General features: G+C 44.6%; 2 protein-coding genes across 3 annotated transcripts in view; both read left to right on the top strand.

Moving 5' to 3' along the window:
* LOC135564482 (tyrosine-protein kinase RYK-like) overlaps positions 1-8,003 on the top strand; it is a 159,998-nt gene extending 151,995 nt beyond the window's left edge. For both annotated transcript variants that reach the window (XM_065009493.1, XM_065009492.1), the window contains one exon: positions 6,171-8,003. In XM_065009493.1, the coding sequence (XP_064865565.1) occupies positions 6,171-6,282 (112 nt within the window). In that variant the 3' untranslated portion in view covers positions 6,283-8,003. The remainder of the gene's footprint in view (positions 1-6,170) is intronic.
* Positions 8,004-15,291: 7,288 nt separating this feature from the next.
* LOC115124702 (solute carrier organic anion transporter family member 2A1-like) overlaps positions 15,292-25,011 on the top strand; it is a 115,032-nt gene continuing 105,312 nt past the window's right edge. The window contains exon 1 of the mRNA XM_065009491.1: positions 15,292-15,544. Coding sequence (XP_064865563.1) covers positions 15,488-15,544 — 57 coding nt within the window. The 5' untranslated portion in view covers positions 15,292-15,487. The remainder of the gene's footprint in view (positions 15,545-25,011) is intronic.

Here is a 25,011-nt window from a genome sequence, read left to right as displayed (position 1 = left end):
ACCTGTGGTACTGCCCCAATGATGGTATGGTAACCTGTGGTACTGCCCCAATGGTGGTATGGTAACCTGTGGTACTGCCCCAATGATGGTATGGTAACCTGTGGTACTGCACCAATGGTGGTATGGTAACCTGTGGTACTGCCCCAATGATGGTATGGTAACCTGTGGTACTGCCCCAATGATGGTATGGTAACCTGTGGTACTGCACCAATGATGGTATGGTAACCTGTGGTACTGCACCAATGGTGGTATGGTAACCTGTGGTACTGCCCCAATGATGGTATGGTAACCTGTGGTACTGCACCAATGATGGTATGGTAACCTGTGGTACTGCCCCAATGGTGGTATGGTAACCTGTGGTACTGCCCCAATGATGGTATGGTAACCTGTGGTACTGCCCCAATGATGGTATGGTAACCTGTGGTACTGCACCAATGATGGTATGGTAACCTGTGGTACTGCCCCAATGATGGTATGGTAACCTGTGGTACTGCACCAATGATGGTATGGTAACCTGTGGTACTGCACCAATGATGGTATGGTAACCTGTGGTACTGCACCAATGGTGGTATGGTAACCTGTGGCACTGCCCCAATGTTGGTATGGTAACCTGTGGTACTGCACCAATGATGGTATGGTAACCTGTGGTACTGCCCCAATGGTGGTATGGTAACCTGTGGTACTGCCCCAATGGTGGTATGGTAACCTGTGGTACTGCCCCAATGGTGGTATGGTAACCTGTGGTACTGCCCCAATGGTGGTATGGTAACCTGTGGTACTGCCCCAATGGTGGTATGGTAACCTGTGGTACTGCCCCAATGGTGGTATGGTAACCTGTGGTACTGCCCCAATGGTGGTATGGTAACCTGTGGTACTGCCTCAATGGTGGTATGGTAACCTGTGGTACTGCACCAATGGTGGTATGGTAACCTGTGGTACTGCCCCAATGGTGGTATGGTAACCTGTGGTACTGCACCAATGGTGGTATGGTAACCTGTGGTACTGCACCAATGGTGGTATGGTAACCTCTGGTACTGCACCAATGATGGTATGGTAACCTGTGGTACTGCACCAATGGTGGTATGGTAACCTGTGGTACTGCCCCAATGATGGTATGGTAACCTGTGGTACTGCCCCAATGATGGTATGGTAACCTGTGGTACTGCACCAATGATGGTATGGTAACCTGTGGTACTGCCCCAATGATGGTATGGTAACCTGTGGTACTGCACCAATGATGGTATGGTAACCTGTGGTACTGCACCAATGATGGTATGGTAACCTGTGGTACTGCACCAATGGTGGTATGGTAACCTGTGGCACTGCCCCAATGTTGGTATGGTAACCTGTGGTACTGCACCAATGATGGTATGGTAACCTGTGGTACTGCCCCAATGGTGGTATGGTAACCTGTGGTACTGCCCCAATGGTGGTATGGTAACCTGTGGTACTGCCCCAATGGTGGTATGGTAACCTGTGGTACTGCCCCAATGGTGGTATGGTAACCTGTGGTACTGCCCCAATGGTGGTATGGTAACCTGTGGTACTGCCCCAATGGTGGTATGGTAACCTGTGGTACTGCCCCAATGGTGGTATGGTAACCTGTGGTACTGCCCCAATGGTGGTATGGTAACCTGTGGTACTGCCCCAATGGTGGTATGGTAACCTGTGGTACTGCCCCAATGATGGTATGGTAACCTGTGGTACTGCACCAATGGTGGTATGGTAACCTGTGGTACTGCCCCAATGATGGTATGGTAACCTGTGGTACTGCACCAATGATGGTATGGTAACCTGTGGTACTGCACCAATGGTGGTATGGTAACCTGTGGTACTGCCCCAATGATGGTATGGTAACCTGTGGTACTGCACCAATGATGGTATGGTAACCTGTGGTACTGCCCCAATGGTGGTATGGTAACCTGTGGTACTGCCCCAATGGTGGTATGGTAACCTGTGGTACTGCCCCAATGATGGTATGGTAACCTGTGGTACTGCACCAATGATGGTATGGTAACCTGTGGTACTGCCCCAATGATGGTATGGTAACCTGTGGTACTGCACCAATGATGGTATGGTAACCTGTGGTACTGCACCAATGATGGTATGGTAACCTGTGGTACTGCACCAATGGTGGTATGGTAACCTGTGGTACTGCCCCAATGGTGGTATGGTAACCTGTGGTACTGCCCCAATGGTGGTATGGTAACCTGTGGTACTGCCCCAATGGTGGTATGGTAACCTGTGGTACTGCCTCAATGGTGGTATGGTAACCTGTGGTACTGCACCAATGGTGGTATGGTAACCTGTGGTACTGCCCCAATGGTGGTATGGTAACCTGTGGTACTGCCCCAATGGTGGTATGGTAACCTGTGGTACTGCCCCAATGGTGGTATGGTAACCTGTGGTACTGCACCAATGATGGTATGGTAACCTGTGGTACTGCACCAATGATGGTATGGTAACCTGTGGTACTGCACCAATGGTGGTATGGTAACCTGTGGTACTGCACCAATGGTGGTATGGTAACCTGTGGTACTGCCCCAATGGTGGTATGGTAACCTGTGGTACTGCCCCAATGATGGTATGGTAACCTGTGGTACTGCCCCAATGGTGGTATGGTAACCTGTGGTACTGCACCAATGATGGTATGGTAACCTGTGGTACTGCCCCAATGGTGGTATGGTAACCTGTGGTACTGCACCAATGGTGGTATGGTAACCTGTGGTACTGCCCCAATGGTGGTATGGTAACCTGTGGTACTGCCCCAATGGTGGTATGGTAACCTGTGGTACTGCCCCAATGGTGGTATGGTAACCTGTGGTACTGCCCCAATGGTGGTATGGTAACCTGTGGTACTGCACCAATGATGGTATGGTAACCTGTGGTACTGCCCCAATGGTGGTATGGTAACCTGTGGTACTGCACCAATGATGGTATGGTAACCTGTGGTACTGCCCCAATGGTGGTATGGTAACCTGTGGTACTGCACCAATGATGGTATGGTAACCTGTGGTACTGCACCAATGATGGTATGGTAACCTGTGGTACTGCCCCAATGATGGTATGGTAACCTGTGGTACTGCACCAATGGTGGTATGGTAACCTGTGGTACTGCACCAATGGTGGTATGGTAACCTGTGGTACTGCACCAATGGTGGTATGGTAACCTGTGGTACTGCCCCAATGATGGTATGGTAACCTGTGGTACTGCACCAATGATGGTATGGTAACCTGTGGTACTGCCCCAATGATGGTATGGTAACCTGTGGTACTGCACCAATGGTGGTATGGTAACCTGTGGTACTGCACCAATGGTGGTATGGTAACCTGTGGTACTGCACCAATGGTGGTATGGTAACCTGTGGTACTGCCCCAATGATGGTATGGTAACCTGTGGTACTGCACCAATGATGGTATGGTAACCTGTGGTACTGCACCAATGATGGTATGGTAACCTGTGGTACTGCCCCAATGATGGTATGGTAACCTGTGGTACTGCACCAATGATGGTATGGTAACCTGTGGTACTGCCCCAATGATGGTATGGTAACCTGTGGTACTGCACCAATGATGGTATGGTAACCTGTGGTACTGCCCCAATGATGGTATGGTAACCTGTGGTACTGCACCAATGATGGTATGGTAACCTGTGGTACTGCACCAATGATGGTATGGTAACCTGTGGTACTGCACCAATGATGGTATGGTAACCTGTGGTACTGCCCCAATGATGGTATGGTAACCTGTGGTACTGCACCAATGATGGTATGGTAACCTGTGGTACTGCACCAATGGTGGTATGGTAACCTGTGGTACTGCCCCAATGATGGTATGGTAACCTGTGGTACTGCACCAATGATGGTATGGTAACCTGTGGTACTGCCCCAATGGTGGTATGGTAACCTGTGGTACTGCCCCAATGGTGGTATGGTAACCTGTGGTACTGCCCCAATGATGGTATGGTAACCTGTGGTACTGCACCAATGATGGTATGGTAACCTGTGGTACTGCCCCAATGATGGTATGGTAACCTGTGGTACTGCACCAATGATGGTATGGTAACCTGTGGTACTGCACCAATGATGGTATGGTAACCTGTGGTACTGCACCAATGGTGGTATGGTAACCTGTGGTACTGCCCCAATGGTGGTATGGTAACCTGTGGTACTGCCCCAATGGTGGTATGGTAACCTGTGGTACTGCCCCAATGGTGGTATGGTAACCTGTGGTACTGCCTCAATGGTGGTATGGTAACCTGTGGTACTGCACCAATGGTGGTATGGTAACCTGTGGTACTGCCCCAATGGTGGTATGGTAACCTGTGGTACTGCCCCAATGGTGGTATGGTAACCTGTGGTACTGCCCCAATGGTGGTATGGTAACCTGTGGTACTGCACCAATGATGGTATGGTAACCTGTGGTACTGCACCAATGATGGTATGGTAACCTGTGGTACTGCACCAATGGTGGTATGGTAACCTGTGGTACTGCACCAATGGTGGTATGGTAACCTGTGGTACTGCCCCAATGGTGGTATGGTAACCTGTGGTACTGCCCCAATGATGGTATGGTAACCTGTGGTACTGCCCCAATGGTGGTATGGTAACCTGTGGTACTGCACCAATGATGGTATGGTAACCTGTGGTACTGCCCCAATGGTGGTATGGTAACCTGTGGTACTGCACCAATGGTGGTATGGTAACCTGTGGTACTGCCCCAATGGTGGTATGGTAACCTGTGGTACTGCCCCAATGGTGGTATGGTAACCTGTGGTACTGCCCCAATGGTGGTATGGTAACCTGTGGTACTGCCCCAATGGTGGTATGGTAACCTGTGGTACTGCACCAATGATGGTATGGTAACCTGTGGTACTGCCCCAATGGTGGTATGGTAACCTGTGGTACTGCACCAATGATGGTATGGTAACCTGTGGTACTGCCCCAATGGTGGTATGGTAACCTGTGGTACTGCACCAATGATGGTATGGTAACCTGTGGTACTGCACCAATGATGGTATGGTAACCTGTGGTACTGCCCCAATGATGGTATGGTAACCTGTGGTACTGCACCAATGGTGGTATGGTAACCTGTGGTACTGCACCAATGGTGGTATGGTAACCTGTGGTACTGCACCAATGGTGGTATGGTAACCTGTGGTACTGCCCCAATGATGGTATGGTAACCTGTGGTACTGCACCAATGATGGTATGGTAACCTGTGGTACTGCCCCAATGATGGTATGGTAACCTGTGGTACTGCACCAATGGTGGTATGGTAACCTGTGGTACTGCACCAATGGTGGTATGGTAACCTGTGGTACTGCACCAATGGTGGTATGGTAACCTGTGGTACTGCCCCAATGATGGTATGGTAACCTGTGGTACTGCACCAATGATGGTATGGTAACCTGTGGTACTGCACCAATGATGGTATGGTAACCTGTGGTACTGCCCCAATGATGGTATGGTAACCTGTGGTACTGCACCAATGATGGTATGGTAACCTGTGGTACTGCCCCAATGATGGTATGGTAACCTGTGGTACTGCACCAATGATGGTATGGTAACCTGTGGTACTGCCCCAATGATGGTATGGTAACCTGTGGTACTGCACCAATGATGGTATGGTAACCTGTGGTACTGCACCAATGATGGTATGGTAACCTGTGGTACTGCACCAATGATGGTATGGTAACCTGTGGTACTGCCCCAATGATGGTATGGTAACCTGTGGTACTGCACCAATGATGGTATGGTAACCTGTGGTACTGCCCCAATGATGGTATGGTAACCTGTGGTACTGCACCAATGGTGGTATGGTAACCTGTGGTACTGCCCCAATGGTGGTATGGTAACCTGTGGTACTGCCCCAATGATGGTATGGTAACCTGTGGTACTGCACCAATGATGGTATGGTAACCTGTGGTACTGCCCCAATGGTGGTATGGTAACCTGTGGTACTGGGATATTATATATTAATATTGTTATGTGATCAGCAGATTTAGAAAACATTGTTTGTGCGTGTTGTGCTATTTAGATCACATTTTGAAGTCCTGGGCTTTGATTCAACATAAACTGTGTTATGAGCTGGTCTAAATGGCTTGTGTGAGTGCCCTTGCTGACCTAGCTAGTTCTCTGTTTTTTCTCTCTCTCTCGTTCTCTCTGTAGGTTTGCGGTGATGGCGTGTTGCTGGGCCCTTGATCCAGAGGAGAGGCCTAAGTTCCAGCAGCTGGTCCAGTGTCTGACGGAGTTCCATGCAGCGTTGGGGGCATACGTGTAAAATCTAGCCCCAGGCTTCTGTACGGACCAGGCCCGAAGGACCAGCAGGCCCAGGAGTTACTGAACAGCACTAATCACCATGAGGAATACATTTACAAACCTTGTGCCTTATTAAAAAGAAAGAACAGACTTTCATCATCATGACAATGTTTTGTAAAGTATAGTTTTTTTTTTTTTTTTGTATGTAGTTGAATCACATTTCCGTTGTGTCGTCGAAGTGGAAGTAATTGGTATTTCTGGGATTTGTGGAGGCTTCAAGCTGTTCTCTCAGCCAAGTACCAAGGATTCTCTTTCTGAGGTCGTCATATTTCCCAGCATGCATCACAAGAATAGACCTATACCCTCACTATGAAGGGAAACCCCACAAGGACGTCACTGCACACATCACTCTTTTGATAAAAAATGTGCCAACAAGTCGTCGCAGCCATTTTCCTAACGACTACGCTCTGAGGACCTGTTTTTAAAGACACACCATGCTAATATGTCGTTTTTTTGTTGTGTTTTAGAGAATTAGAGATGTTCATTTGTGGTTGTAGATCTGTTTTCAGTGAGAGGATGACAAGACACCAGATTAAGCTTTTAATGTACAGTACAGTGGTAGGGTACCAAAGTGGACAGAGGGTTTGCTTCTCAAATTGTACCCTAGTCCCCTACATTGGCCTCCACATAGACCTCTGGTCTAATGTGGTGCACTATATAGGGAATAGGGTGCCATTTTTGGACTTGGATAAGAGCTTTGTCTGTGTACTGCTTGTTTCTTTCTGTCGTGGTAAACTCAAGGTACGGAAGGCTTTCTCGGGGGATCGACGCGGTCAATCGCCAAGGCCTAAGCAGATCTAATCTGCTTGACATCTTGTGGATACTGACTTGTCTCGTCTGTTCCTGATCGCCACTTGAAGGACCCTACTGAACATGTGTACTACACACATTAGTTTCCCTCTTCCTTGGGAGACGTGCCAATGGAGCGGCTGGCGTAGCTGACGACACTGATCTCCTCAGCATCTGTTCAAGTCAGTCGACCAGCCTGGGTGCCTGCTACAGGCCTGCGGTGGTACACTACATACCGCTAGTGGATTTCAGAGATGTATGCTTAATGGTTGGTGTTATCCACCATCGTTCTCCTTTTGGATGTTCATTATCACAACCGTCAATTCCAATCTCACAAATATCTGAGGAAGGAATATCTAACAAGGTTTTCATCATCATCATTATTATTATTGTCATTCTTCCTTGTTTTTGACTTTGACAGTTCTGTCAGAACAAAACCCAGGTTGCCCAAACACACGCTGTTTTGAGAATGAGAAAATATGAGTTTATACTAGAACACTAATAATCACTGTGAAAATCAGAATAACTGCCAATCTGGCAACTCCATTGCCAAACCCTGGCAACATCATGGCCAAGCTCTGGTCCAAGGCGTGACGTGCTGCTTGTTCATGCTGAGCCCTTTGACCAGAGCAATATCACACCAACCTGGCAACATCATGGCCAAGCTCTGGTCCAAGGCGTGACGTGCTGCTTGTTCATGCTGAGCCCTTTGACCAGAGCAATATCACACCAACCTGGCAACATCATGGCCTGATCTTATTTCCACACCTAAAATCTGTCTGATTTGTCTTCAAGATCACTGCATGTTAAATTAAAAGGTGTTCATTCTGTCAACTGAAATTCATACAAATTAAACGGGACCCTTGAAAATAAACAGGCTTTTCATTTTTCTTATTCATGTGGTCTGTTTTGATGTGTAGTTTGACTCATTTAATTTCAAAGACTGGTTCATCTTCACTTTTATCGCGCACTACTTTGGGCCCATAGAGCTCTGGTCCGAAGTAGTTCACTATAAGGGCCCGATTCAGACTTAGGACGTCGATGCCTTACCTACGCACTTCTCAGTCGTTGATATTCAGACTTACCTTACGGAGGTGTGTAAATGGGCTTTGTGGGGCCCTGGTTCCCTTGCGCGATGAATAGATTTTAATTAACCGTTGAAAACTCTCCCACTAGCTGGCCAACTGTCAGCGCTGTAGTGTCATTTTGCACATGGCTGCAGAAACCTATAAGGGTCGACACATTTTCAACCCAAGTTGTAAAGGCACGGCGTTTCATAGACTTCACTGCGGGAAAGTTGATATGCTTTAGTTTGCTGCTAAAAGACTTGGTTTCACATTTGTCTCCACAGAGTTTTTATTTTATTTATTTTACCAGGCAAGTCAGTTAAGAACACAACCTTATTTTCAATGACGGCCTAGGAACAGTGGGTTTAACTGCCTGTTCAGGGGCAGAACGACAGATTTGTACCTTGTCAGCTCGGGGGTTTGAACTCGCAACCTTCCGGTTACTAGTCCAACGCTCTAACCACTAGGCTACCCTGCCGCCCCAAAAACAAGTGTCATTTATATCTACAATTCCCTTTTCCAAACGGATGACTCCTTTACCTAGCTGTTATCAATATCTCTTATCGAGTAGTAAATTACAGTGCGTGGAGAGGGGTGTTATTTCTAATCAGGAAAAAATAAGTTTATCAACATGTGAAGATCCCAGAAATGTTCCATTTGCTCAAAAAAAAAGCATATTTCTCTCATGTTGTGTACATATTTGTTTACGGTTACATTTTTAGTCATTTAGCAAGACGCTCTTATCCAGAACGGCTTACAGTAGTGAGTACATACATTTGAATACTAGTACTAGTCACTCGTGGGAATCGAACCCACAACCCTGGCGTTGGGAATCTGCCATCCTCTACCAACTGAGCCATGTTTACATCCCTGTTAATGAGAATTTCTCCTTTACCTAGATAATCCATCCACCTGACAGGTGTGGCATATCAAGAAGCTCATTAAACAGCATGATCATTACACAGGTGCACCTTGTGCAGGGGGATAATAAAAAAGGCCACTCTTAAAATGTGCAGTTGTCGTCATGCCACACAAACGTCTCAAGTTATGAGGGAGCGTGCAATTGTTATGCTGACTTCAATAATGTCCAACAGAGCTGTTGCCAGAAAAAATAAATAATGTTCATTAAGTTTTACTGGAGTTTAGAGACGTAACATAAGATTTATAAAGGCTGAAATGTTTCTAACATGTTATTAAACACAATACCTGCAGGCTATAAGTAAATTGTGGCGTACTGAACAGTTACAATAACCAAGAATCTCATCAGAAGAGGAACATGTATGTCAGAATTCCAACCAGAGATCCCTTATTGACGTTATGCTTTACTGATCTGTGTGGGTCTGAAATTGCACCCTATTACCTATGGGCCCTGGCCAAAAGTAGTGCACTTTACATAGGGTATAGGTTGCCATTTGGAACACAAGCCCAGTATGGATTGGCAACAGACAATGACCCATCTTTTCTCTAGCAAGGGGGAGACCAATGACTTTAGAGGGCACCATCAGACCAACTGCTTCAAATTTGCTGTTGTTTAACTATTTAGCTCAATGTATTTTCTTTACCCTTAAGTGTGTGTAGGTTACTGTATTTATAGGTTACTGTATTTATAGGTTACTGTATTTATAGGTTACTGTATTTATAGGTTACTGTATTTGTACGTTACTGTATTTATACGTATGTTACTGTATGTTACTGTATTTGTACGTACGTTGCTGTATTTATACGTTACTGTATTTGTACGTATGTTACTGTATGTTACTCTATTTGTACGTACGTTACTGTATTTATAGGTTACTGTATTTATACGTATGTTACTGTATGTTACTCTATTTGTACGTACGTTACTGTATTTATAGGTTACTGTATTTATACGTATGTTACTGTATGTTACTCTATTTGTACGTACGTTACTGTATTTGTACGTTACTGTATTTGTACGTTACTGTATTTATACGTTACTGTATTTATTCTACGTTACTGTATTTGTATGTTACTGTATTTGTACGTTACTGCATTTGTACGTACATTACTGTATTTACACGTTACTGTATTTGTACGTACATTACTGTATTTATACATTACTGTATTTACACGTTACTGTATTTGTAAGTTACTGTATTTGTAAGTTACTGTATTTGTACGTACGTTACTGTATTTATACGTTACTGTATTTATACGTTACTGTATTTATTCCACGTTACTGTATTTGTAAGTTACTGTATTTATACGTTAATGTATTTGTACGTACGTTACTGTATTTATACGTTACTGTATTTATACGTTACTGTATTTATTCCAAGTTACTGTATTTGTAAGTTACTGTATTTGTATGTTACTGTATTTGTACATTACTGTATTTATACGTTACTGTATTTATACATTACTGTATTTATACGTTACTGTATTTGTACATTACTGTATTTATACGTTACTGTATTTATACATTACTGTATTTATACGTTACTGTATTTGTAAGTTACTGTATTTGTACGTTACTGTATTTGTACGTACATTACTGTATTTATACGTTACTGTATTTATACGTTACTGTATTTATTCCACGTTACTGTATTTGTAAGTTACTGTATTTGTATGTTACTGTATTTGTACATTACTGTATTTATACGTTACTGTATTTATACATTACTGTATTTATACGTTACTGTATTTGTACATTACTGTATTTATACGTTACTGTATTTGTACGTTACTGTATTTGTACGTACATTACTGTATTTATACGTGGGAAATAGTTTTTCAGCAGGAAAAGTGCTAAAATGTCTTTAAGGACAAAATATCTTTAGTTTCAAATGATAATGTGATGTATGTGAACATGGTGTACCTTTCGTCTAATAGAAAGGCCAGAATGTCCTATGTCCTGCAACAGACCAGCGTGTCATATGTACTGCAACAGACTAGCGTGTCCTATGTACTGCAACAGACCAGCGTGTCCTATGTCCTGCCACAGACCAGCGTGTCCTATGTACTGCAACAGACCAGCGTGTCCTATGTACTGCAACAGACCAGCGTGTCCTATGTACTGCAACAGACTAGCGTGTCCTATGTACTGCAACAGACTAGCGTGTCCTATGTACTGCAACAGACTAGCGTGTCCTATGTCCTGCCACAGACTAGCGTGTCCTATGTACTGCAACAGACTAGCGTGTCCTATGTACTGCAACAGACTAGCGTGTCCTATGTCCTGCCACAGACTAGCGTGTCCTATGTACTGCAACAGACTAGCGTGTCCTATGTCCTGCCACAGACTAGCGTGTCCTATGTACTGCAACAGACTAGCGTGTCTTATGTCCTGCCACAGACCAGCGTGTTATATGTACTGCAACAGACTAGCGTGTCCTATGTACTGCAACAGACTAGCGTGTCCTATGTCCTGCAACAGACTAGCGTGTCCTATGTCCTGCCACAGACCAGAATGTCCTGCGGCAGACCAGAATGTCCTGCAACAGACCAGCGTGTCCTATGTACTGCAACAGACTAGCGTGTCCTATGTCCTGCAACAGACTAGCGTGTCCTATGTCCTGCCACAGACCAGCGTGTCCTATGTACTGCAACAGACTAGCGTGTCCTATGTACTGCAACAGACCAGCGTGTTCTATGTACTGCAACAGACCAGCGTGTCCTATGTCCTGCCACAGACCAGCGTGTCCTATGTACTGCAACAGACTAGCGTGTCCTATGTACTGCAACAGACTAGCGTGTCCTATGTACTGCAACAGACTAGCGTGTCCTATGTCCTGCCACAGACTAGCGTGTCCTATGTACTGCAACAGACTAGCGTGTCTTATGTCCTGCCACAGACCAGCGTGTTATATGTACTGCAACAGACTAGCGTGTCCTATGTACTGCAACAGACTAGCGTGTCCTATGTACTGCAACAGACTAGCGTGTCCTATGTCCTGCCACAGACTAGCGTGTTATATGTACTGCAACAGACTAGCGTGTCCTATGTCCTGCCACAGACTAGCGTGTTATATGTACTGAAACAGACCAGCGTGTCCTATGTACTGCAACAGACCAACGTGTCCTATGTACTGCAACAGACTAGCGTGTCCTATGTCCTGCCACAGACTAGCGTGTCCTATGTCCTGCAACAGACTAGCGTGTCCTATTTACTGCAACAGACTAGCATGTCCTATGTACTGCAACAGACCAGCGTGTTCTATGTACTGCAACAGACCAGCGTGTCCTATGTCCTGCAACAGACTAGCGTGTCCTATGTACTGCAACAGACTAGCGTGTCCTATGTACTGCAACAGACCAGCGTGTTCTATGTACTGCAACAGACCAGCGTGTCCTATGTCCTGCAACAGACTAGCGTGTCCTATGTACTGCAACAGACCAGAATGTCCTATGTACTGCCACAGACCAGAATGTCCTGCGGAAGACCAGAATGTCCTGCAACAGACCAGCGTGTCCTATGTACTGCAACAGACTAGCATGTCCTATGTACTGCCACAGACCAGCGTGTTCTATGTACTGCAACAGACCAGCGTGTCCTATGTCCTGCCACAGACTAGCGTGTCCTATGTCCTGCAACAGACTAGCGTGTCCTATGTACTGCAACAGACTAGCATGTCCTATGTACTGCAACAGACCAGCGTGTTCTATGTACTGCAACAGACCAGCGTGTCCTATGTCCTGCAACAGACTAGCGTGTCCTATGTACTGCAACAGACTAGCGTGTCCTATGTACTGCAACAGACCAGCGTGTTCTATGTACTGCAACAGACCAGCGTGTCCTATGTCCTGCAACAGACTAGCGTGTCCTATGTACTGCAACAGACCAGAATGTCCTATGTACTGCCACAGACCAGAATGTCCTGCGGAAGACCAGAATGTCCTGCAACAGACCAGCGTGTCCTATGTACTGCAACAGACTAGCATGTCCTATGTCTTGATACAGACTAACGTGTCCTATGTACTGCAACAGACCAGCGTGTCCTATGTACTGCAACAGACTAGCGTGTCATATGTACTGCAACAGACTAGCGTGTCCTATGTACTGCAACAGACTAGCGTGTCCTATGTACTGCAACAGACTAGCGTGTCCTATGTACTGCAACAGACCAGAATGTCCTATGTACTGCCACAGACCAGAATGTCCTATGTACTGCCACAGACCAGCGTGTCCTATGTACTGCAACAGACCAGCGTGTCCTATGTACTGCAACAGACCAGCGTGTCCTATGTACTGCAACAGACCAGCGTGTCCTATGTACTGCAACAGACCAGCGTGTCCTATGTACTGCAACAGACCAGCGTGTCCTATGTACTGCAACAGACCAGAATGTCCGATGTCTTTGTGAGTAAAGGGGTAAACTCCCAAGTCCAACTGGTGACGAACATAATGTGGGACGTTGTAGAAGATTCTTGCAGTAATCTCATGCCCACTCTCCTCAATCCATCAATCAATCACATTTTTAACAACAGCAGTTGTCACAGATACCCAACTCAAAACACCAAAGAGCCAGCAATGCAGAGGCCGAAACTCTCTCTCTCTCTCTCTCTCTCTCTCTCTCTCTCTCTCTCTCTCTCTCTCTCCCCCTCTCACTCTTTCTCTCAAGGAGGTTGATGAAGCTGCCAAGACCCTAAGACGATTCATGCCACTCCAAGTGCCTAAACCAAGCACATAGATGACAATAAATCAACATAAAATATTTCTAGTTTATCGATGTACTCTGGCAGGTTACAAAATACTCATATCAAATGAGGCGTTACTTTGGACCTTGATTGAGCTTTTGTTACTGCTGTTATACACCAAGTACACAAAACATTAGGAACACCTGCTCTTTCCATGACATAAGTTTGATCCCTTGTTAAATCCACTTCAATCAGTGTAGATGAAGGGGAGGAGACAGGTTAAAGAAGGATTTTTAAGCCTTGAGACAATTGAATCTACAACACTTTCCTAATATTGAAAGCGTTCCACAGGGATGCTGGTCCATGTTGACTCCAATGCTTCCCACAGTTGTGTCAAGTTGTCTGGATGTCCTTTGGGTGTTGGATCAATCTTGATACACACGGGAAACTGTTGAGTGTGGAAAAAGCAATCAGCGTTGCAGTTCTTGACACAAACCAGTGCCCCTGGCACCTACTACCATACCCCGTTCAAAGAAACTTAAATATTTTGCCTTGTCCGTTCACCCTCTGAATGGCACACATACACAATCCAATTTCACCTGGATTCACCTGGTCAGTCTATGTCATGGAAAGAGCAGGTGTACTTGGTGTATAACAGCAGTAACAAAAGCTCAATCAAGGTCCAAAGTAACGCCTCATTTGATATGAATATTTTGTAACCTGCCAGAGTACATCGATAAACTGGAAATCTTTTATGTTGTTGTTGTTGATTTATTGTAGTGTGTGTTCCCTGCCCTTTTCTTCCTGCCTTCACCGTGGTAACGGTTCCCACTGTGTGTTGCTGCTAGGCCTTTCATTGGCTTTGTTGGAATAATGACCACACATTTTTGTTTTTCAAACAGTGATTTGTAAGGCTTTGTGTGTGATTTATCAGAAGAACACCGATTACCGTTGGGAACCACCTGTTGGATGTTTGTCTAGGGAGAGAGGGAAGGGTGTGTGTGTGTGGGTCTGTCTCACTTTCAAAGGGATTTTGGGGGCGGTATGGTTGACCAATAACTTAGCTAATTGGTCATTCTCATTGATGACACGAAGGTCAACATGTAACAGATTGGTGGTAATGTATGTCTCTCAGCCTAGACCCAGACTTTTCACCTTTGCATCATATCCACAAAGTTATGTTTTAATTATGTCTATAAAAAAAACACTTTTTGAAATGCTGAACTGCTAAAGAAACTTTTGTTGGATGGTCAATTTTAAAACGTTTAAAACTTTTTTTATTGAAAAATACATTTAGATACAGTAATGCAATTTAAACATTGACTACAATTGTGTAGAACTATACCCTGTTTATTAGATGTTTGTTTAAACAATTACATAATTTGTTTCTTACCGTTGAGTAAAAACAATGATTGCGCAGCGTGCGTAAAAACAGGTCATGTGTGCCGAATACGGTCTTTCATCATTGCGTTCAAAACAATGCGCGCGTGGAGTTGTGGGCTGAACCCGGCCTCGTTACATCACCGTGAGCCATAAAAGCTCATTTGAGACTCACAAGAGTAGAACTGTGGGACAAAGAGAGAGAGAGAGATATTACCCCCTCTGACTCCAACACCGAGAGACTCACTCCTTTCCCCCACTCTCAACAGCTGAGTTCAACGCGACTGGACTCTCTCTCTGTCCTCTGGATACCTTTACTCTTCATAGAAAATGGAGATTTATGTCAAGGATATGAAGAAACCAACATCAGTGTTCAGCAATATAAAGGTAGGTTTTTATTATTCATTCATGTATTCATGTATTATGGATATTTATGCTGTAGTGTGATTAGGATGTAAATTACTTTGTGTTGTTGTTGCTTTTGAAGAGAGAAATGTACCTAAGCAAACATATCCAAAGAATGTCTCTTAAGAGATTTTCCAAGTTCGCACCTCTGATTTGATGAGCAACTTTCTGAAATCTTTTTAATAGCAATTTTCGGTCCATGCCGTCACACTCAGGTACCAATGTTGAGCCAGGAAGTATTTACAATTAACTTCCTTAGTGTCGTGTTTTTTTTGTGTTTTTTTTTTACCATAGAAATTATATAATTAAGCAATAAGGCACCTCTGGGATTTGTGGGATATGGCCGAGGTACTATGGCTAATGGTTGTTCATAACCCTCCCGTGGTCCTGGGGGTCAGCGTGACCCATCCGCTCAGCCAGCCAGCCAACACTAGCAAGGCGTGTGCGTTATTGTGTGTATCGTGTGCGGTGGCTCCCCCCGCTGAGCCGTGGTCCTGGGGGTCAGCGTGACCCAGGCCCTGAGTTTCAAGGGTTCACCCGCTGTGCCGGGGTCCTGGGGGTCAGCGTGACCCATCCGCTCAGCCAGCCAGCCAACACTAGCAAGGCGTGTGCGTTATTGTGTATATCGTGTGCGGTGGCTCCCCCCGCTGAGCCGTGGTCCTGGGGGTCAGCGTGACCCAGGCCCTGAGTTTCGAGGGTTCACCCGCTGTGCCGGGGTCCTGGGGGTCAGCGTGACCCAGGCCCTGAGTTTCGAGGGTTGCCCCGCTGTGCCGTGGTCCTGGGGGTCAGCGTGACCCATCCGCTCAGCCAGCCGCTCAGCCAGCCGCTCAGCCAGCCGCTCAGCCAGCCAGCCGCCCAGCCAGCACTAGCAAGGTGTGTGTTATTGTGTGTAGAGTGAATTTGGTACTCCCCCGCTGTGCTCCCCCGCTGACCCATCCAGGGCTACACACGTCCAGACGCGTGTGTGTGTGTGTGTGTGTGTGTGTGTGTGTGTGTGTGTGTGTGTGTGTGTGTGTGTGTGTGTGTGTGTGCAAAAGGACTGCCCAGTGGTGCACGGGTGAACTGCACACACGGCTACACACGCAACAGGGGCGCGACAGGGGCCTTGTCGATTCACGTCGTCTCCCGCGTAAGCTGGCCGTAGAGAGGATACTAATAATGTCAGCGGCACACAACCCCCCCCGTGCCGCGTGCTCAGTGGACCTGATCAGTGGACCCGAGGCCGTCCGTTTCACCGCAGCGCAATTCCTAGAACAGATCTTCTCCTGCCGTTGACCAAGAAGACTAATCCGATTCCGAGGAGGAAGAGGACCAGACGGCCTCGGCTCAAGCCCAAAGGGAGACGCTGCTGTCGAAAAACGGCAAAATCAATTGGTCCCCAGTGGCCTACGGCCGCCGCAGGGCCTGGGCGATCCGCCACGCAACCCAGGCCCGCGACATCACGTCTGCCTTCCACCTGTTTGTCACATCGGCGAAAGAAAGGATAATTGTGGAAATGACGAACCTGCACGGAGCGGAGCCAGAAAATACGGCGATGGCTGGCGACCCATGGACGCCACGGACCTGCGCGCCTACGTAGGGCTGCTGGTATAATTATAATGGTATTTGTTGTATATTCTTGCTTAATCATGTGATATGCGATTATCCTTGAAGTAGAAGCCAAGTTTGTGTGTCAACCATTTACACTGATGATGGCTTGAGTCCAACGTTTTTTTTTTTTATTAAAAAAAATCAATAAAAATTACATACATTTTGGCCTCAAGCCACAGTGGTGGAAAAAGTACCCAATTGTCATACTTGAAAAAAAGTCTAAAAGTATTTGGTTTTAAATATACATAAGTACAGAGGTGTAAAGTACTTCATTCAAAGTCATTTAAAGTACTACTTAAAGTCGTTTTTTGGGGTATCTGTACTTTAGTATTTATATTTTCTGACTACTTTTACTTCACTACATTACTAAAGAAAATTAATCTACAACATTTTCCCTGACACCCAAAAGTACTTGTTAAAATTTGAATTCCTAGCAGGACAGGAAAATGGTCCAATTCACAAACTTATCAAGAGAATGTCCCTGGTCATCCCCACTGCCTCTGATCTGAAGGACTCACTAAACAGATGCTTCCTTTTGTAAATGATGTCTGAGTGTTGGAGTGTTACCCTGGCTGTATGTAAATCATGTCTGAGTGTTGGAGTGTTCCCCTGGCTATCTGTAAATGATGTCTGAGTGTTGGAGTGTTCCCCTGGCTATCTGTAATGATGTCTGAGTGTTGGAGTGTTCCCCTGGCTATCTGTAATGATGTTGGAGTGTTCCCCTGGCTATCTGTAAATGATGTCTGAGGGTTGGAGTGTTCCCCTGGCTGTATGTAAATCATGTCTGAGTGTTGGAGTGTTCCCCTGGCTATCTGTAATGATGTCTGAGTGTTGGAGTGTTCCCCTGGCTGTATGTAATGATGTTGGAGTGTTCTCCTGGCTGTCAGTGTTGTTGATAAAAAATGAAATGGTGCCGTCTGGTGTGATTTATATCAGGAATTTGATGTATAGCATTTACTTTTACTGAAGTATGACATTTGAGTACTTTTTCCACCTCTGTACTTTTAAGTACATTTAAATCTGATACTTTTAGACTTTTACTCAAGTAGTATTTTACTCAAGTAGTATTTTACTCAAGTAGTATTTTACTCAAGTAGTATTTTACTGGGTTACTTTTACTTGAGTCATTTTATATTAAGGTATCTTTACTTTTACTCAAGTATGACAATTGAGTACTTTTTCCACCTCTGCATACGTATCAAATTTAAAAGTACAAATCATTTCACATTCCTTATAACACCTCTTAAGGATCTCCCGGTTTACAGATCGGTGCCCCTTCCACGGGACCGTTGAGCTAACGTAGGCTAATGCGATTAGCATGAGGTTGTAAGTAACAAGAACATTTCCCAGGACATAGACATATCTGATATTGGCAGAAAGCTTAATTTCTTGTTCATCTAACTGCACTGTCCAATTTACAGTAGCTATTACAGTGAAAGAATGACATGCTATTGTTTGAGGAGAGTGCACAGTTTTGAACTTTAAGTTAATAATAAACCAAATAGGCACATTTGGGCAGTCTTTTAATAATTTAACAGAAATGCAATGATTCATTGGATCAGTCTAAAACGTTGCACATACACTGCTGCCATCTAATGGACGAAATCTAAATTGCACCTGGGCTGTAATAATACATTATGGTCTTTCTCTTGCGTTTTAAAGATCATATACAAAAAAACATTAAAAACATTTTCTTTGTGTTATATTCTCCGACATTCCTTTTCACATTTCCACAAACTTCAAAGTGTTTCCTTTCAAATGGTATCAAGAATATTCATATCCTTGCTTCAGGGCCAGAGCTACAGAAGTTACTTTGTTATTTTAGGCCCAAAAAAATGGGGGAAAAAGGGTGGATCTGTAAGAGGTTCTAAGGACAATTGTAAAGATCACATGATCATGTAAGAAAATACCGGGAACACTGGCTGAATCAATGTTGTTTCCACGTCAATGAAATTACGTGGAACCAACTTGGAATAGACGCTGAATTGACGTCTGTGCCCAGTGGGTGGATTGTTCAGAACATTGCTTCAGTACCTGGCAACAACTATTCCTGGAATGTCTTCTCTCTTTTTCTGGTCTGTGTAAGTGAGTGCTCTTGTGTTTGTCAAACTATGTTTGTGGGTATCTATGATCTACTGTGTGTGTGTGTGTGCGGTCGCTATCTGTGACCACTAAATGGTGTTAATGACTAATGTCCCAACATCTGCTCTGACATCAGTGTGTCTCTGTCCCAAATAGCATCCTAAACCTTGCATAATAGACCATCATTGTAAAATATGTTTGTTAAATTTGTTCTTAACTGACTTGCCTAGTTAAATAAAGGTTAAAAAAAATATGTATATATATATAACGCACTACTTTTGACTAGGGTCATGTCCCAAATGGAACCCTATTCCCTACATAATGTAGTGCACTTCGTTTGACCAGAGCCCTATGGGCACAAATGGAACCCTATTCCCTACATAATGTAGTGCACTTCGTTTGACCAGAGCCCTATGGGCACAAATGGAACCCTATTCCCTACATAGTGCACTTCGTTTCACCAGAGCCCTAGTCAAAAGTAGTGTACTATATAGGGAATAGGGTGCCATTTGTGTCATAGGCTGTCACAAAGAGGTGATCTATGATTTTACTACCCCATTTTTTTTTTATTTTTTTTTTGGTGCGTAATAATAACATGAATATCCAAATATTATGGACTAGGCTCGCTAGGCTATTTGCTCTTTAACTTGTTGAACATTCCGATCCCTTCCATCTGATGATAATGTGTCAAACTTGGAATGTGTAACAGGTGGAATGTCTTTTTTTGGTTCACTTTTTAAGCCCATTATAGATAAAAACTTAACTGTTGTTTTTCTGAGCCAGACACTTTTTAAATGTTTTATTTGACCTTTTATTTAACTAGTCAAGTCAGTTAAGAACAATTTCTTCATTTACAATGGCGGGCCTACGAACAGTGGGTTTAACTGCCTTGTTCAGGAGGCAGAACGACAGATTCTTTTACCTTGTCAGCTCGGGGGATTCGAACTAGCAACCTTTCGGTTACTGGCCCAACTGAATTCATCTTCAACTAATATTTTTGCAGGAATCTCCTTGCGAATGACTTTGCCGAAGATTGTATCTCCGCCGGGCTGGGCAACCTGGTTAGCCACTAGGCTACCTGGCTACCTGGTTAGCCACTAGGCTACCTGGCTACCTGGTTAGCCACTAGCTACCTGGCTACCTGGTTAGCCACTAGCTACCTGGCTACCTGGTTAGCCACTAGGCTACCTGGCTACCTGGTTAGCCACTAGGCTACCTGGCTACCTGGTTAGCCACTAGGCTACCTGGTTAGCCACTAGGCTACCTGGTTAGCCACTAGGCTACCTGGTTAGCCACTAGCTACCTGGCTACCTGGTTAGCCACTAGCTACCTGGCTACCTGGTTAGCCACTAGCTACCTGGCTACCTGGTTAGCCACTAGGCTACCTGGCTACCTGGTTAGCCACTAGGCTACCTGGCTACCTGGTTAGCCACTAGCTACCTGGTTAGCCACTAGCTACCTGGCTACCTGGTTAGCCACTAGCTACCTGGCTACCTGGTTAGCCACTAGGCTACCTGGCTACCTGGTTAGCCACTAGCTACCTGGCTACCTGGTTAGCCACTAGGCTACCTGCCTCCCCACTTTTTACTGAACGTCTGAATTCATTAGAGTTTCCTGTGTTGTTATTCACTGAAAAAGGAAATACATGAATTGAGGGTTCTCCTTTTGTATTGCCAGGGTAACTTGCATAAATTCAGTTAGTCATACTGAAACAAAGTATTGCCAAACCTGCAGCAGACTGTAGTAAGACTGATTTCATAGAAAGAGAGAACAAAGAAATGTCTCCATGACTCATTGAGTCTGCAATATTAACAAATACACTGAGTGTACAAAACATTAGGAATGCCTCTTTCCATGACATAGACTGATCCCTTATTGATGGCACTTGTTAAATCCACTTCAGTCAGTGTAGATGAAGGGGGAGGAAGATGGGTTAAAGAAGTTTTTTTAGTTTTGCCTTGGGACAATTGAGACATGGATTGTGTCTGTGTGTCATTCAGAGGGTGAATGGGGAAAGACTAAATATTGAAGTGCCTTTGAACGGGGTATGGTAGTAGGTGCCAGAAGCACCGGTTTGTGTCAAGAACTGCAACGCTGCTGGGGGTTGTAACGCTCACACAGTTTCCCGTGTGTGTGTATCAAGACTGGTCCACCACCTGAACGACATCCAGCCAACAGCAGCAGGCCAGTGGTCGAGAAACATGTCATTGATGAAAGAGGACAAATTGTGCAGAGCAACAGACAGGCTACAATTAGTCAGCTGTGACAGTCCAGGGCAAAATTGGCGCTCAAAGAATGCACAAGTCATCCGTACCTTAACGCAAATTGGGTGTGGTAGCCAACAACTTTAGATTTCAGATTATTTCAGCAAATAAAAAAACAAGAAAGAAAGATAATATAGTTGCAGTGGGCTAAGGAATAAAACACACTTGGACAATGGGGGAATTGTAAAAACATTGCCTTGTTCTGATGAATCCCAGTTTGGTGCTTTTTACGAGGTCTAGGCTATGGAGAGAACCAGTACATTGCGTCCATCATGCTAAGTGTCAACATTTTGCAGGCTGGTGATGATACGTTTTTCATGGCATAACATCGAGGCCCCTTGAGAAAAGTGGAACAATGTGTGAATGTAATTCCCTTCATAAATAAGTTGAATGTCTGAAGCTAATATTAACAACAACTATGGATATATTTCTATTGAAATATAATTTATCATCAGAGCTGTTCTCTAGAGCCAGCATTGGCAGCTTACAGTACTACTTGTCATTGTGTACGTGTTGTAACAATGGAAACTGACCCTCTCTGATGTGTCTGATATATGATACAAAGAGGAGTTGGTATGGAGAACGGCTGTCAGACTCTGTGGAACTCAGGAACACAGGAACTCAGGAACACTGGAACTCAGGAACTCAGGAACACTGGAACTCAGGAACTCAGTAACTAAGGAACACAGGAACTCAGGAACACAGGAACTAAGGAACACAGGAACTCCGGAACTCCGGAACTCCGGAACACTGGAACTCAGGAACACAGGAACTAAGGAACACAGGAACTCCGGAACTCCAAATCCACTGTGAGCCTGAGTTTATTTCAGGGTTCTCACAGGGAACAGGGTAGGACTGCGGTAGGTCCCTTTAGATACAGATTAGTTCTGTGGATTGGCCGTTATTGCAAATCCTAAACCCTATGGTACATACACACACACACCCAGACCAGGTGGTCCAGCTCAAACTCCAGGTGCTTACAACAGGAATGTGCTGTGTGTGTGTCATGTCTGGATGATGAAGTGTAGTGGATGAAGAGGGTCTGATTACTGTTTGTGTGCTGGCAGCATTGGGACCCTTCCACTGCCGAGTGTCTTAGAGCTTTAATTACAATCACATATGAAACAAACACGGACACATCATTTACTACCATGGTGTCATAACTCATAAACAGTGTTGGGGTACGAGCCATCGTGTCACACTCATAAACAGTGTTGGGGTACGAGCCATCGTGTCACACTCATAAACAGTGTTGGGGTACGAGCCATCGTGTCACACTCATAAACAGTGTTGGGGTACGAGCCATCGTGTCACACTCATAAACAGTGTTGGGGTACGAGCCATCGTGGCACACTCATAAACAGTGTTGGGGTACGAGCCATCGTGTCACACTCATAAACAGTGTTGGGGTACGAGCCATCGTGTCACACTCATAAACAGTGTTGGGGTACGAGCCATCGTGTCACACTCATAAACAGTGTTGGGGTACGAGCCATCGTGTCATAACTCATAAACAGTGTTGGGGTACGAGCCATCGTGTCACACTCATAAACAGTGTTGGGGTACGTGCCATCGTGGCACACTCATAAACAGTGTTGGGGTACGAGCCATCGTGTCACACTCATAAACAGTGTTGGGGTACGAGCCATCGTGTCATAACTCATAAACAGTGTTGGGGTACGAGCCATCGTGTCAGACTCATAAACAGTGTTGGGGTACGAGCCATCGTGTCACACTCATAAACAGTGTTGGGGTACGAGCCATCGTGTCACACTCATAAACAGTGTTGGGGTACGAGCCATCGTGTCACACTCATAAACAGTGTTGGGGTACGAGCCATCGTGTCACACTCATAAACAGTGTTGGGGTACGAGCCATCGTGTCACACTCATAAACAGTGTTGGGGTACGAGCCATACAACTGGCTTATGGTCCGTGGTTGTAAACCAGAAAAAAATATTGTTTTCTTATCAGACTATTTCAGATAGTGTCTCCTTGTTTTTCACTACTTTTCCAAAAAAATGTTTTCTTCATGCTGAACATGGCCCTCTTCTCAGATGTGAAAACTCAGGGTTAATATACAGTATGTCAGCATTAAAAAACGATTTCATAGAAGCTGGGAGGCGGGGGTGCAAAGATATTAAACAATCTGGAAAAAAACACCATTAATCTTTATGGGAAAGGGAGTTTGTGTGTGGGTGTGTGGGTGTGTGTGTGTTTTATATAGAAACCCCACAATGTTTATTATGTAGAAACATGTTTAATGGTCAAACTGTCAGAACGCCTAGGCACCCCTACACACTATATGTAATGACAGCTAGTTTTAATAAAACAAACAATGATAAGGGAGGAATGTTAATTCATCATAACAAAACAAAAAGAATTCACACGAAGACAACATTAGTGCAAAATCTTGTGATCTAGGCCTCTCTGAGAAAATCCAACCACTTTACTCCTGGACTAGGGCAGGGATTATCAACAGGACTCATTATCAACAGGCCTCATTATCAACAGGACTCATTATCAACAGGACTCATTATCAACAGGCCTCATTATCAACAGGACTCATTATCAACAGGCCTCATTATCAACAGGACTCATTATCAACAGGACTCATTATCAACAGGACTCATTATCAACAGGCCTCATTATCAACAGGCCTCATTATCAACAGGCCTCATTATCAACAGGACTCATTATCAACAGGCCTCATTATCAACAGGACTCATTATCAACAGGACTCATTATCAACAGGCCTCATTATCAACAGGCCTCATTATCAACAGGCCTCATTATCAACAGGCCTCATTATCAACAGGCCTCATTATCAACAGGCCTCATTATCAACAGGACTCACGGAACATAATTACAAATCATTTGTAGACGGCAAATTGACCGCACGAAAGCCCAAACGGATATAATGTTAGACTAAAATATAATAATTTCAAACCTTGTTTTTACGATCACGTGTCTATATAATGCGTGGAAGTGCAGGAAACAGATTTCTTAAATTAAAAATCACGTGGAGCTGATTTTTCTGTTGTTTTTACATTCTTCTACTGTCCAACAATGAAAAGTTTATTATTATTATTTATTTATTTTTGCTCAGAATACTTGGGGGGCCAAATAAAAGCAACTGCAGGCCTGACATTTGGGCATTCAAAGAGTGGGTCTGATGGGACCCGGTGATGTCATCGCCCCCCTCCCCCGTTGAGGAACAATAGAGAACTAAAGACGAAAGTCCCACTGGTGATGTCATGACATACAGTTGAAGTGGGAAGTTTACATACACTTAGTTTGGAGTCATTTAAAAACTCGTTTTTCAAACCACTCCACAAATTTCTTGTTAACAAACTGTAGTTTTGGCAAGTCGGTTAGGACATCTACTTTGTGCATGACACAAGTCATTTTTCCAACAATTGTTTACAGATGGATTATTTCACTTAAAATTCACTGTATCACAATTCCAGTGGGTCAGAAATTTACATACACTAAGTTGACTGTGCCTTTAAAC

The sequence above is a fragment of the Oncorhynchus nerka genome, linkage group LG25 (genome assembly GCF_034236695.1).
Source record: "Oncorhynchus nerka isolate Pitt River linkage group LG25, Oner_Uvic_2.0, whole genome shotgun sequence".
Classification (NCBI taxonomy): Eukaryota; Metazoa; Chordata; class Actinopteri; order Salmoniformes; family Salmonidae; genus Oncorhynchus; species Oncorhynchus nerka.
The sequence above is the reverse complement of the archived record's forward strand: the minus strand, read 5'-3'. Positions and strand labels throughout refer to the sequence as shown.